Source organism: Martes martes (genome assembly GCF_963455335.1).
Source record: "Martes martes genome assembly, chromosome: 9".
NCBI classification, from domain to species: domain Eukaryota; kingdom Metazoa; phylum Chordata; class Mammalia; order Carnivora; family Mustelidae; genus Martes; species Martes martes.
Genome location: NC_137896.1, coordinates 41,972,395 through 41,984,934, shown reverse-complemented (window position 1 = coordinate 41,984,934; position 12,540 = coordinate 41,972,395). Strand labels below are relative to the sequence as shown.

The following is a 12,540-nucleotide window of genomic DNA, read 5'->3' as shown; positions in this document are numbered from 1 at the left end:
ATGTTTACTAAATAAAGAGTTTCCGGGTACCTGGGTGGCTCAGTAGGTTGAGTGTCTAACTTGGCTTAGGTCATGATCTCTGGTTTCCTGGGATAGAGCCCAGTGTAGGGCCCGTACTCAGTGAGAAGTCTGCTGCTCCTCTCCCTCTGCCCCTCCCCCTACTCGTGTGTGCACCCATTCTCTCTCAAATAAATAAATAAAACCTTTGAAATAAATAAACAGATAAATAAATAGATTCTACAATTCAATAACAAGAAGAATAGTAACCCAATAGAAAAATAGGCAAAAGATGTGAAAGGACATTTTATAGAAAAGGAAATACAAATGTTTTTTAAACATAGGGAAATATATGCCTGGCCATCCCTTTACCTACTTGCTGAGCAGACCTTATCCCCTGCTTTATTTACTCCATGGTATTTAGTCACCACTTGATATCACACATATATCTGTTTTGTTTCCTGTTTGTATATCCTTCCTAAATTAGAGGCTCCCTGAGAGCTGGGTCTTTGGTCACTCGCGTATTCCCCAGTGCCTAGAACAGTGTCTGGCACAGAATAGGTACTTAATTAATATTTGTTGACTGAATGAATGAATCTTACTCAAAAATGTAAGAAATGTGAGTTAAAACTATCAGGTTTTTTTGGTCGTTGTTTTTTGTTTTTATACCTAGGAGATGGCAAAAATAAGAGAAGAATTAATAAAACACTATATGGGTGAGTATGGGTGGACAGGCACTTTCATGAGTTGCTGGTAATAGTGTAAATTGTTTCAGTGTCCGTGAAGGGAAGTTTGACCCTATAAGCTAAGATTACAAATGCATATATCTTTTGACTGAGCAATACTAGTTCTACATATTTTGCAGGTATTAAAAGAGCTTTATGCAAAGATATTCGTTGTAGTGCTTCTGATGGCAAAAGAAAAAAAGAAGAAAGACAAAGAAAAAGAGCCTAAATATTCATCTGTAGGGGATTGGTTAAATATTGGTTCGTTTGTCTAAGGACAGAACCCAATACAGACAAAACAAAGAGTGAGGATACCCTGTATAGCAATATAGTACAGTAGCCATGGTAATACCGTTCAATGAAAAAAGATGTGTGTGGAACAGGATATGTTATGTCACCATTTGTATTAAAAGAGAGGGAACAATAAGAATATAACATGTGTGGATGGATATAAAATATTTTTGGAAGGATAATCAAGACACCACTGATTGCCTTTGGCCATCTGATTGATGTCAGGGGTGGGAGAGGGTTTTAATTACATATTCTTTTTCGACTTTTAAAAAAAATTGAGATATAATTAACATATAACTTTATGTTAGTTTCATATGAACAATGTAATGATTTGTTATTTATATGTATTGCAAAATCATTCCCACAATTAATGTAGTTGCTGTCTATCACCAATAGTTAGGTTTTTTTCTTTTGATGAGAACTTTTAAGATCTCCTCTCTTAGCAAACTTTTCTGACCTCTTGAACCTTGAATTGTATGAGTTTATTACCTTTTAAATTTTTCCAAGAAGTATGGGAATTATTTACCAGGTCCAAAAAAAATATATAAAAACATTTCTTTTTAAAAAACATTTTTTAAGATTTTATTTATTTATTTGACAGAGAGAAATCACAAGTAGGCAGAGAGGCAGGCGGACAGAGGGGGAAGCAGGCTTCCTGCTGAGCAGAGAGCCCGATGCGGGGCTCAATCCCAGGACCCCGAGATCATGACCTGAGCCGAAGGCAGAGGCTTAACCCACTGAGCCACCCAGGCACCCCTAAAATACATTTTTTTTAAGTAGGCTGAACTCACAACCCTGAGATCAAGACCTAAGCCAAGGTCAAGAGTTGGAGGCTTAACCGATTGAGACACCCAAGGGCCCCAATAACAGCATTTCTGAAGCAGTGCTCAAAAAATAAAAAATTAGCTTCTGCTTTCTTTTTTTTAATAGCTTTTTTTAAAAAAAATTTTTTTAAATTTATTTGACAGAGAGACATCACAAGTAGGCAGAGAGGCAGGCAGAGGAGGAGGGGGAGGCAGCCTCCCCGCTGAGCAGAGAGCCCGATGTGGGGCTCGATCCCAGGACCCTGGGATCATGACCTGAGCTGAAGGCAGAGGCTTACCCCACTGAGCCACCCAGGTGCCCCTAGCTCCTGCTTTCTAAATGGGTATCGTAGTCTTAAAACTGAGCCCTGCTCTTTTTGCATCAGTGCCTTATTGGAGTGGCACCATAGCATAGTGGTTCAAGAGCATGGGCTCTGTATCCATAGCCAAAGTGAAACCACAACTCTACTGTTAACCAAGCAACCTCCTTAACCTCTCTGGGACTCAGTTTCCTCATCTACACTGTGGGTATAAAATGGGACCTGTCACATAGGGTTGTACACATGTGGGGAGCTAATTCATAGAAGACACAGTGCCTGGCACGGAGAAAGAACTCACTTATTGCTACTTACTGCTATTCATTCCTATGATATATTTTAAAAAGCTCATTAACTAACTGACCCACAAACATTATTCAGAGACTGTGCTACTTTAGTGTTAATTACAGTTACCTGTTTTGGGTTTTTCAGACACCCCCGATGTCAACATATATTATACCCTGGATGGCAGCAAACCTGAATTTCTAAAGAGAATTGGTTATGGTGAAAATAATACATATAAGTACACGAAGCCTATTACTCTGCCTGATGGAAAAATACAAGTTAAAGCTGTTGCAGTCTCTAAGTAAGTTAAGCGCATGGTGATGAAAATAATTGGTAATACAATGACATTACGTTTTGATTTTATTTATTTCTTCCTGTGAGAACAAGTGCAGTATTAGAAGGGCACTCAAGGCAAAGTTATTTTAATTTCAACATATATCTATAACTTTGGGGTTTTGTTTGTCTTTTACGAAGTTATATGGTAAAGTGCACAAATCACGAGAGTACAGCTTGATGAGGTCCTATGTATATACTGTTTTTCTTTTGAATTCCACATTGGGATTTCGGGAAGGAAGAGCCTTTTCAGGGCTTGGGACCTTTGAAGTGATTCATCTGGCTGTGAAGAATATACTGTTTTTAGTAGATGGTCCTTTTATTCCATGGGACATGGCTTCAATCACTACCATCATTCTCTGTTATATTTTGTATTCACTTAATTGGCCTTCATGGCTACTGTCATTTTAATTTGTTGGACATCAGCTCCTTTATTTGTTTCTTTGTCCTTTCTTTTTAAATATTTTTTTGAAGATTTTATTTATTTATTTGACAGAGAGAGACATAGCCTCAGAGACTCTTTTTTAAAAAATTATTATTCTTTTTTAAGTTATTTTCAGTTAGCCAGCAGAGAGGTGTTTTTTTTTAATTAAAAAAAATTTTTTTTTTTTAGAGTTTTCAAATATAGAGACACCACTCAATTTGGAAACCGTGTGTTGTGGAGAAAAAGACTCAAGTGCTTTGCACTTCTGTGTGTCCGAGATAGAGGAATTATTCCGCACAGCAAGACAGGTTTAGCCACATTTTTTGAACACTTTTTTTTTTTAATTTTTTTTTTTTTTTTTAAGATTTTATTTATTTGTCAGAGAGAGAGAGAGAGAGAGCGCGGAGCACAGGCAGACGGAGTGGCAGGCAGAGGCTGAGGGAGAAGCAGGCTCCCCGCTGAGCAAGGAGCCCGATGTGGGACTCGATCCCTGGACGCTGGGATCATGACCTGAGCCGAAGGCAGCTGTTCAACCAACTGAGCCACCCAGGCGTCCCTTTTTTGAACACTTTTAAGCCCCAAACCAAAACCTGACTTTGAGCAGGCACTTAGGGGAAAAAAAAAAAGGTGGGCAGCGGCACAGTGTCTCTCCAGGCTCCCCCTGGTGGCTGAGGTACTGCATAGCTTTTGAGGAGAATTAGAAATTCTTTTTTTTTTTTTTTAATTAACATATAATGTATTATTAGCCCCAGGGGTACAAGTCTGTGAATCGCCAGGTTTACAAACTTAACAGCACTCACCATAGCACATACCTTCCCCAATGTCCATAACCCTACCACCCTCTCCCTACCCCCTACCACTGGCAACCCTCAGTTTGTTTTGTGAGATTAAGATGCAGATGACAGCTTTGGCATCTGAAAGTTTTAAAAAATAAAAATAAAAATAAAACAAACAAAAATGCTAATACACATTATCATTCTTTATTAAAGACTACAAAAAATCGGCTTTCACTTGTCAAACCACTTCTGTCGAAACAATCATCTCAGTTATGAAAAGTTAACAAAATACTTTGGTGCCTGATGCTGTAAGGCAGGCCTTTTTATAATTTACAGGTAGTGATAAAATGAAGTAGTAATTACTAACTATGTAATTCGTAGGAGTTAACAAAGCTTTCAAAAACATCTAAAATAAGGTCACTCTTTATGCCTCTCACCATCTTGCTCTGTACCCACTTAGTGTCTGTTCTGAAAGCACTTTTAATAGTTCAGGTATGCTCAGCTCAGGGAAAGTATTTATGTAAAAAAATTTTTCTGTCTTCAAGACAGAAAGATTTGTGCTTGTATGCATTTAAATGAATTTAAATTTAAATTTAAGTGAATTTAAATGCAGTAAGTTTTCTTTATGGAAATTATACTGCTTCATTCAAGCCCTTTTCTAGGTACTTACAGTAATTAATTTCTTAATGAGGAGAAAAGGCTTTGAAATGAAAGTGTTAACAATTAAAGGCCACTAGTATGTTAAGAGGAAAAATTATGGTCATGAAATATTGAATGATTTGGGGAAATATTTATGATTCAAGTGAAAACAAGTTAGTTTATATGAGTGCACTATAGTATTTGGACATTGTTTAAGAATGTGTTGGGATGGGCGCCTGGGTGGCTCAGTCCGTTAAGCATCTGCCTTAGGCTCAGGTCATGATCCCATAGTCCTGGGATCTAGCTCTGTTGGTCTCCTTGCTGGGCAGGGAGCCTGCTTCTCCCTCTCCCTCTCCCTCTGCCTGCCACTCCCCCTGCTTGTGCTCTCCCACTCTCTCCCCCTTTGTTAAATAAAATTTTTTTTAAAGAATTTTCAAAATGTGTCAGGAGAGAACTGAAGAAGGGCACTACCAGAGGCGTCCAGGAGGGAGTGAGTGGTGGGCAAAGAGTGCCCATTGCATGGAACAAGCAGTCTTCTCCTTCCCTGAGCCAGATGGCCAGGGACATTGTGGATGTCTTTGTTTCAAAGGGGTCAGGTTGAGGGGCAAGTCAAGACTTGAACTGAGATTAAGAATCAGACGCTTAACCAAATGAGACGACCAGGCATCCTGGATGTTGGGTTTTGATGGTCCATATTGATGGTCCAGTCCAGGGTCTGTAAACTTTCTGACATCTGTCTTGTTTCTTTAAAAGCCGCCTTTCTCCTGTACCCCTGGGGATAAAAATACATTATATGTTTATAAAAAAAATAAAATAAAAGCCGCCTTTCTGGAGCACCTGGGTGGCTCAGTCATTGGGCATCTGCCTTCCGCTTGGGTCATGATCCCAGGATCCTGGGATCAAGCCCCACGTCAGACTCCCTGCCCGGTGGGAAGCCTGCTTTCCCTCTCCTAGTCCCCCTGATTGTGTACCCTCTCTTACTGTGTCTCTCTCTGTCAAATAAATAAAATCTTTAAAAAAAAAAAAAAGAAGCCATCTTTCTGTTCAGGAACTTCCTCTCTTTGATATCATCATTTTATAGTGTTTTGACAATGAACTTGTATGGTTCTCCCTTCTTTGTCAATTACCTTATATAGTGGTCAAGATAAATTGAGCTGGGCTGAGGTAAAAGCTGTCTCAAACCGAAGGTAGATATTTGGGAGAGTCAGAGTCCCCTGAGAACAATCATTTTCTTTCATGGGGAACTTTCCAGTTTTACAACAATGGTTAATAAAGTAAACTGATTGGCAGGTTAGCAGGGCATCTCACGGGCATCCATCTGCAGCCATATATAACATATGGAGGAAAGATCCAGATGCCATCTCCATAAGCAGCAACAAAGGCAAGAAGAGCACTGCTTCGAGTGGGTAGTTTGGAGTGTAGAGCAGAGGGTGGAGTTTGCTGACCTTCAGATCTGGACTTTAATCCCAGTTCTCTTGCTCCTCTTTGAATAAGAGGAACTTACTAACTGGAATAAGTGTTGATTCTCAGATGTCTCATTCGTTAAATGAGGTTAATAAAACTTAGTTGGCAGCCATTGTGAAAATCAGAGGTAATACACTTCAGATACACTTGGCATTGCACATGTAATAGCTGTTATTATTGTTGTTTGTTGTTATTCACATTCCTAACAAAGGGGCTAACAGGTTGCTGTTGTGTGACTCAACTCAAAGGGCATGCCTCAGATTTGAAAAACCAATGCCTGCCTGAGTAAGTAAGTTCTACTCAACCCCTTCATGTTCCTAAACCAGAGGTTCTCAGTTGGGCATAATTTTGCCCCAAAGGGGACATTGGTCATGCCTGGAAACATTTTTGATTGTCACATCTGGAAGTGGGAGTGTGCTAGTAGCATCTGCTGGGTGGAGGTCAAGGATGTAGCTAAACATCTTATGCCCTGGACAGCTTCCAGAGCAAAGTATTATCTAGCCTAAAATTCTAGTAATTCTCAGTAGATTGAGAAGCCTGGACAAGCTGCAGAATTCTTACAGATCCAGTTTCTTAACTCTTACCATCATCCAAGTAATTCTGCTATTTTATTGAGAGGATAGTAATCTTATGGGGATAGAGTTACACATATTTTTTTTTAAGTCGAACGCACCTTATATTGCTATTCCTAAAGATACATATTTAAGGCCTCTGATATCAATCCTAGCAAAATTTCTGTGTATTTAAATGAGATTTGGGCAGAGTATGATTTCTAGCTCCAACCCCAAACTTAAACCTTTTTTGATATCACAATCAGGAAATCCTACTTAGCAGGCAGTTGAAGCTAGTTTCTGGGCTCCTTATGGATGGAACAAGTCCATGGGTGAGAGCCATTGCTGTGTCCCCATGGAAGGGACCAGCTATGGTAGGGGAGACAACCTGTACCTTCCAGGCGTAGAGCAAGCGGATGGGAGTCAGGCTTCTGCTCAGTGTGATGGTGGGACTAGAAGCGCACATTTCAGGGAGCCCCACAATTATTCAGGATTTGAAGGATCCCTGGATGGAGATATTTGTGGTGTCCAGGAAGTGTGCTAGCAAGGAAGACAGCTGTATCTTGGATGGCAGACCTGGGACCAAAGATGAACATTTAGGTGAGATGGATGTTGGGGTGAATGAGTAAAACAAGCATCTCATCTAAAAGATCCTCTGTATCTGCAGCCAGATTTCTGTAGCTGTAAAACTGAACAAAACAAAGGAAAGCAAAAAACGTGTACTTCCCTAAAGCTTAGCCACCCATAAATCACTCCAACCAGTGAACATGCAGTTTAAATATTGTTACACACTGATAGTGCCATTGAGATGAATTGTGTATTTCTGATCATTTTTTTCTCCTAAAAATGTAGCTTGAAACTTCTTTATTGCTTAATGTTAAATATTTCTCTGTTTTGTAATTGATGTTTGTGCATTTATAAATATTTACTTGATCAAAGAATCTAAAGCATTTTGGGACACTTTTTTACTTAAAGCTTCAAAATTTTTAAGAAACATTAAAAAACTGGCAAGTAAGAGATCTGAGAAATTGCAAAAGAAAGGCTAATGAAACATGAAATGTATCAGAGACCAATATGAAAATCAGCAAGAGCAAGAGCAGACAGAGAACACAAAAGAAAGAAGAGAATGGAAATGGAAAAAGAGTTAAGTGCCTGGGCAGATTAGAATTCACACAGAATCACCTGTGTTCCAGCTGTGAGCTTTCGACACAAATTAGTGGGCATGAGAGTTAAAAATGTTGTTTGATTCATGGTCATGATGATCATTGGAGGCTGTTGGCTGTCCCCTAGTATCTGTGTTTCCCTTCTTCTAGAATAACAGAACCCATGATTTTTAGCTGGACACATGTTTGCCTGGAAGAGAGATATTTCCCAATCCTCCTTGCAACTGGCCAGAGCCAGGTGTGGCCAGTGAGACGTATGTGAAAGTGGTGTGTACAACTTCTAGATTGTGCCCTTAAAGGGAAGAGATGGGCCCTGCTTCCTGCTAGCTGGAATGTGGATGTGGTCAGCCATGTTGGCTCATGAAGACAAGTTCAAGGTCCTAGACATGGAGCAGTAAGAAAGAAACTTGAGGGGTGCCTGGGTGGCTCAGTGGGTTAAGCCTCTGCCTTCGGCTCAGGTCATGATCTTGGGGTCCTGGGATTGAGTCCCGCATCGGGCTCTCCGCTCAGCGGGGAGCCTGCTTTCTCCCTGCCCCCCACCTGCCTCTCTGCCTACTTGTGATCTCTCTCTCTCTGTCAAATAAATAACTAAAATCTTAAAAAAAAAAAAAAAAGAAAGAAAGAAAGAAAGAAACTTGACACCATGCACCCATCACCATGGCACCTCTGTACCAGCTCTGAGCTGATTACACCCTGTTGATTCTCTCTAGTTTAAGCCACTATTATTTTGATTCTGTCTTACAACAGCCAAGCCTATGTCCCAATATTCTAGGGACACAGCAGAAGCAAATGCCTACAGAGAACATAATCAACCAAAACATGTCAACCAAAAAAGGCTGACAATATCAAATGTCGTTGAGTATGTGGAGAAACTGGAACCTTCAAATAATACTGGTGGGAATGTAAAATGGAACAACCACAGTTTAGCAGTTTCTAAAAAGTTAGAGATACACTTGACCCAGCAATTCCACTCCTGTATATCTATTCAAGAGAAATGAGAACATGTCCACATGAAGACTGTCGTGGGCTGGCCTTGGCCCATCAGTAACCAGTGTTGTAGCTGGACTGGCCCTTGTGGTTATCATTATTGTAAGACATCTTCAGCAGGGACCATCAGGAAACTCTCAGAGACAAGGTTTAATACTTACAAGTCCTGGAAATTATGTAGCATACCTGGGACCACACAGCAAGGTCACCAGTAGAGAGAGTGTATGGGCCTGGGCTGCTGCTTCTATTGGGGTTGAGGGTGGGGGCCTAGGGTCTCTTGGTCTCACTCTTTATTGGTTAATTTAAAACGTAAGAGCAGGAATTTGAAGCTTGGGAAGACAAAAACAAACAAACAAGGGGCCCAAATGGTAATTTATGGAAACCAACCAAGGAGCCTGGCGGGGGTGAGGTGGGGTGGGGAGGTGGGGGTTGAAGACAGCAGTGGCCTGGTTGTTGTTGTTGTTGGTTTTTTTTTAAGATTTTATTTATTTATTTGACAGACAGAGATCACAAATAGGCAGAGAGGCAGGCGGAGAGAGGGGCGGAGGAAGTAGGCTCCCTGCTGAGCAGAGAGCCTGATGCCGGGGCTTGATCCCAGGACCCTGAGATCATGACCTGAGCCCAAGGCAGAGGTTTTAACCCATTGAGCCACCCAGGCGCCCAGTGGCCTGTTTCTTTATCAAGTGGTGTGGCTGGAAGTGTGGTTATTCAAGAGAGCTGTCTTTTCTTAGAAACTTCATGTAACACTTTTTCTATTTTCAGGGACTGCAGACAGAGTGGCATTGTAACAAAGGTGTTTCAGGTGGGCTGCGAACCAGCGAATACAGTCTCTTCAGAAAACCATGTTGGAAATGTCCTCAAAGATTCTTCCAAACAAGCAAGTAGATGTAACACTTTCAGATGGTCACCACATTCTTGGTTCCTTCTTTCTCAGTGATTCCATCTTCTCTTTCATTTCGTTGCCTGTGCTCATAGGTTCTTATAATTGTGGTCAGTAGCCACCACTATGAAGTGATTTCCCTCCTGTTAGTCAGTCCATCCTGCCCGTGTTCTGTCCTGCACATTAAATTCCTCCCCAGCATTATGGCCCATGCTCCATTGTCTTCAGTGACCCCCGCTTACCTATTGAAGAAAGTGATCAGTTTCTGTCTTCAGTCATCCTTTCTCATTGTGTGACTCCCCTGTATATTCCTCCAGCCAAACTACATTTATGCTGTGTTCTGTCACTGCTCCCCTAGCGTCTGGACCTTCTCTTTTATAGTGCTTTGAATATGTGATTACTTTGCTCATCGTTTACCTTCCCCATGCAGAGTAAGTTCCAAGGTGGCAGAGAACATGTCTGCCATACTCATTGCCTTGCACAGAGGAGGGCTGGAGAGGGCAGTGAGTGTATATTTGTTGAACAGATACATCAGACTAGTAGAAACCCTCTGTGACCGTAGCTGTTGATTATGCTGAAATCTTCAATCCTGAAAAGCTCAAAGCCTTGCTTCTCCGGAGGATGAACCAGACTTACCTACAAGGGTGTTTCAAACTTCAGTCCCTGGGCTTTGGGCACCAGTGAGATAGATCCAAGGGCCAGAGGATGGGCTAGCTCCTGATAAGGCAATCAACCAAAAAGTCTCAGTCATGGAGGTCTTGATGGGGATGACCAGAAGTTTGGGAGGGGATCCCTTCAGCCCCGGGATGGACCAGAGCCCAGAGAGGTGGCTATGGGACCAGAGCAGTGGGTGCAGGCCTAATGTGGGGCTCAAGTATGATTGGGGCAGGGATCTACCATGGTCAGGGGTATCCAGTAGAAGCAGAGCTTATTTGCCTCAGTAGATGCTCAGGCTTGAATTCAGGCATAAGGGACTGAGTCCAGGGGGAAGAAAGTCCATGGAGAAGATTATAAGTACTGTGCATGGGCAGGTAGTATAGTTAAGTCCTATTTTGGTCTGACCCCCACCCTTTATTTGCCTCCTGGATCTGGTGGTCCCTTTGTTATTCCTCAGATTTCAATGATTGTAACATCCTGCCTTCATGTCCTGCTGCTGGCCTTGGCTGCTTAAATGGTGGAGCCTAATAGCCAGACATGCTGCCAGCCAACTGGCCCAGATACATAGCCATGGGTTTCCAGAGTAAGGTGAAACAAAGGTCATTTTGTAAAAACTACTGTAAACCCTTTCGAGTAAGAAGGGCATGCTATGACATTGTCTCTACCTGGCAACTTTTCATTTTCACATTTCAAATGGGTGTAATCAAGTGATTGACATGCAACATACGTATATGAAATCCAACATGTAATCAAGTGATTGACATAGGATTGTCATTCCTAGGAATTGAAAAATGGATTTGTTGGATCAAAACTATGGAAGAAATACAAGAATGCTGAAAATAAACAGGATTGGAATCTTAACTTTAGAAAGTCTGCAGGTATGACATGGAAGGATGAAGATAAGGTTTAATATTTTAAACCACCAAACGGGTTCATTGCTCATGTTCTTGACTGCAGAAGGGTTGGAATAAGAAATACTGGAATAGAAAAGTAAGATAATCTTAGTGCTATCCTTGCTAAGGATTATCAAGACCAAGAGGGATCATCACAGAGTCCAACAAAGTGAGATTTGTTGACTTGTTGCAATGAGGGAGACCACACGGCAGAAGAAGTATGGGGCATCACACCAAACAAAGGAAAAGACAAGGTTATAGGGCTTGGGGGACAGGTGGAGTCTGGATGAAATTGAAGTGAGAGCCAAGTTTTGACAGGCTCAAAGCAAAGCAGGACTGCACGTGAACTGGCACCATCAGATATGGATTGCAAAGGGAACCAGGGCTTTGTTCACCTTGGAAACTACAAAAATAAATGTGGAATGTTGTGTTCAGAGACAATTCTCTGGTACTCTGCACCAAGGTTGGAAATTGAGCCTGCTGCTCTGTATCAGAGTGACTTACGTCCTCCAGGCAAGAGTTGGATGGTTCATTCTTTCTGATAAGATTTTAACCAGCAAGATTTCTGATAATCTCTGGTTTTAGAGAACAAGGTTTCTTAGCAAGTAAGAAACAACAACCACTCAAAGAAGGGGGAAGGGGGCTGTTATGACATTTTACAGCTCCAGTGCGTCCTTGGGAGAAAGAGGGTTTCCTGCTCACCCTGCCATTGGATTTATCTATTTTCTCAGCCTAATGTGGAGTATTGTAGAATGTAGCAGGGCAGATTTTTCTTTTCTCAGTCTGGGCTAATTTTTTTCTTTCCCGGTGCTAGTTCACGGAGTGGGGGCTTCTTTATATAATTGCTCCATCTAGATGTGATGACGGTAGTCCCTCAAAAGGTTTCCACATATGAAGACGTATTTGCATGATTACATATATAATTACAGATATTCACAGAATTTTTTAAAAAATAATTGTAGATCTTGAAGTAGGTGAAAGAACTGACTCTAAAACATGGAAGGATCTTCGTTTCTCAGAGAGTCCACTGGAAATCCCACCTCACCATGAAGAATCAGGTTCTAGACCACCCACCCGCCTGTCTCAGGTAACTTCTAAAGAAAATCTTCATGGTACTAAATACCTCCTATCTTTTTAATCTTCCCATGAAATCCTTTTAAGGCAATGTCCCCTACTGAAACACTGTTTCAGTGTTGGGAATATTGTGTTGGACAAGAAAGTCCCTGTACTCCGGAGCTTACATTTTATGCAGGGTGGGGGCATGAAGATAATAAACATGGAAGTTATCAACCAAAATTTTAAAATATGGGAATGCCTGAGTGGCTTAGCTGCTTAAGCATCTGCCTTTGGCTCAG

The 12,540-nt window shown here is 41.3% G+C and overlaps 1 protein-coding gene across 2 annotated transcripts in view; it reads left to right on the top strand.

Moving 5' to 3' along the window:
• DZANK1 (double zinc ribbon and ankyrin repeat domains 1) overlaps positions 1–12,540 on the top strand; it is a gene marked incomplete at both ends in the record, with an annotated part of 58,083 nt that overhangs the window by 1,434 nt on the left and 44,109 nt on the right. For both annotated transcript variants that reach the window (XM_080814678.1, XM_080814679.1), the window contains 4 exons: positions 2,566–2,719; positions 9,518–9,632; positions 11,074–11,170; positions 12,148–12,272. In XM_080814678.1, the coding sequence (XP_080670804.1) occupies positions 2,566–2,719; positions 9,518–9,632; positions 11,074–11,170; positions 12,148–12,272 (491 nt within the window). The remainder of the gene's footprint in view (positions 1–2,565; positions 2,720–9,517; positions 9,633–11,073; positions 11,171–12,147; positions 12,273–12,540) is intronic.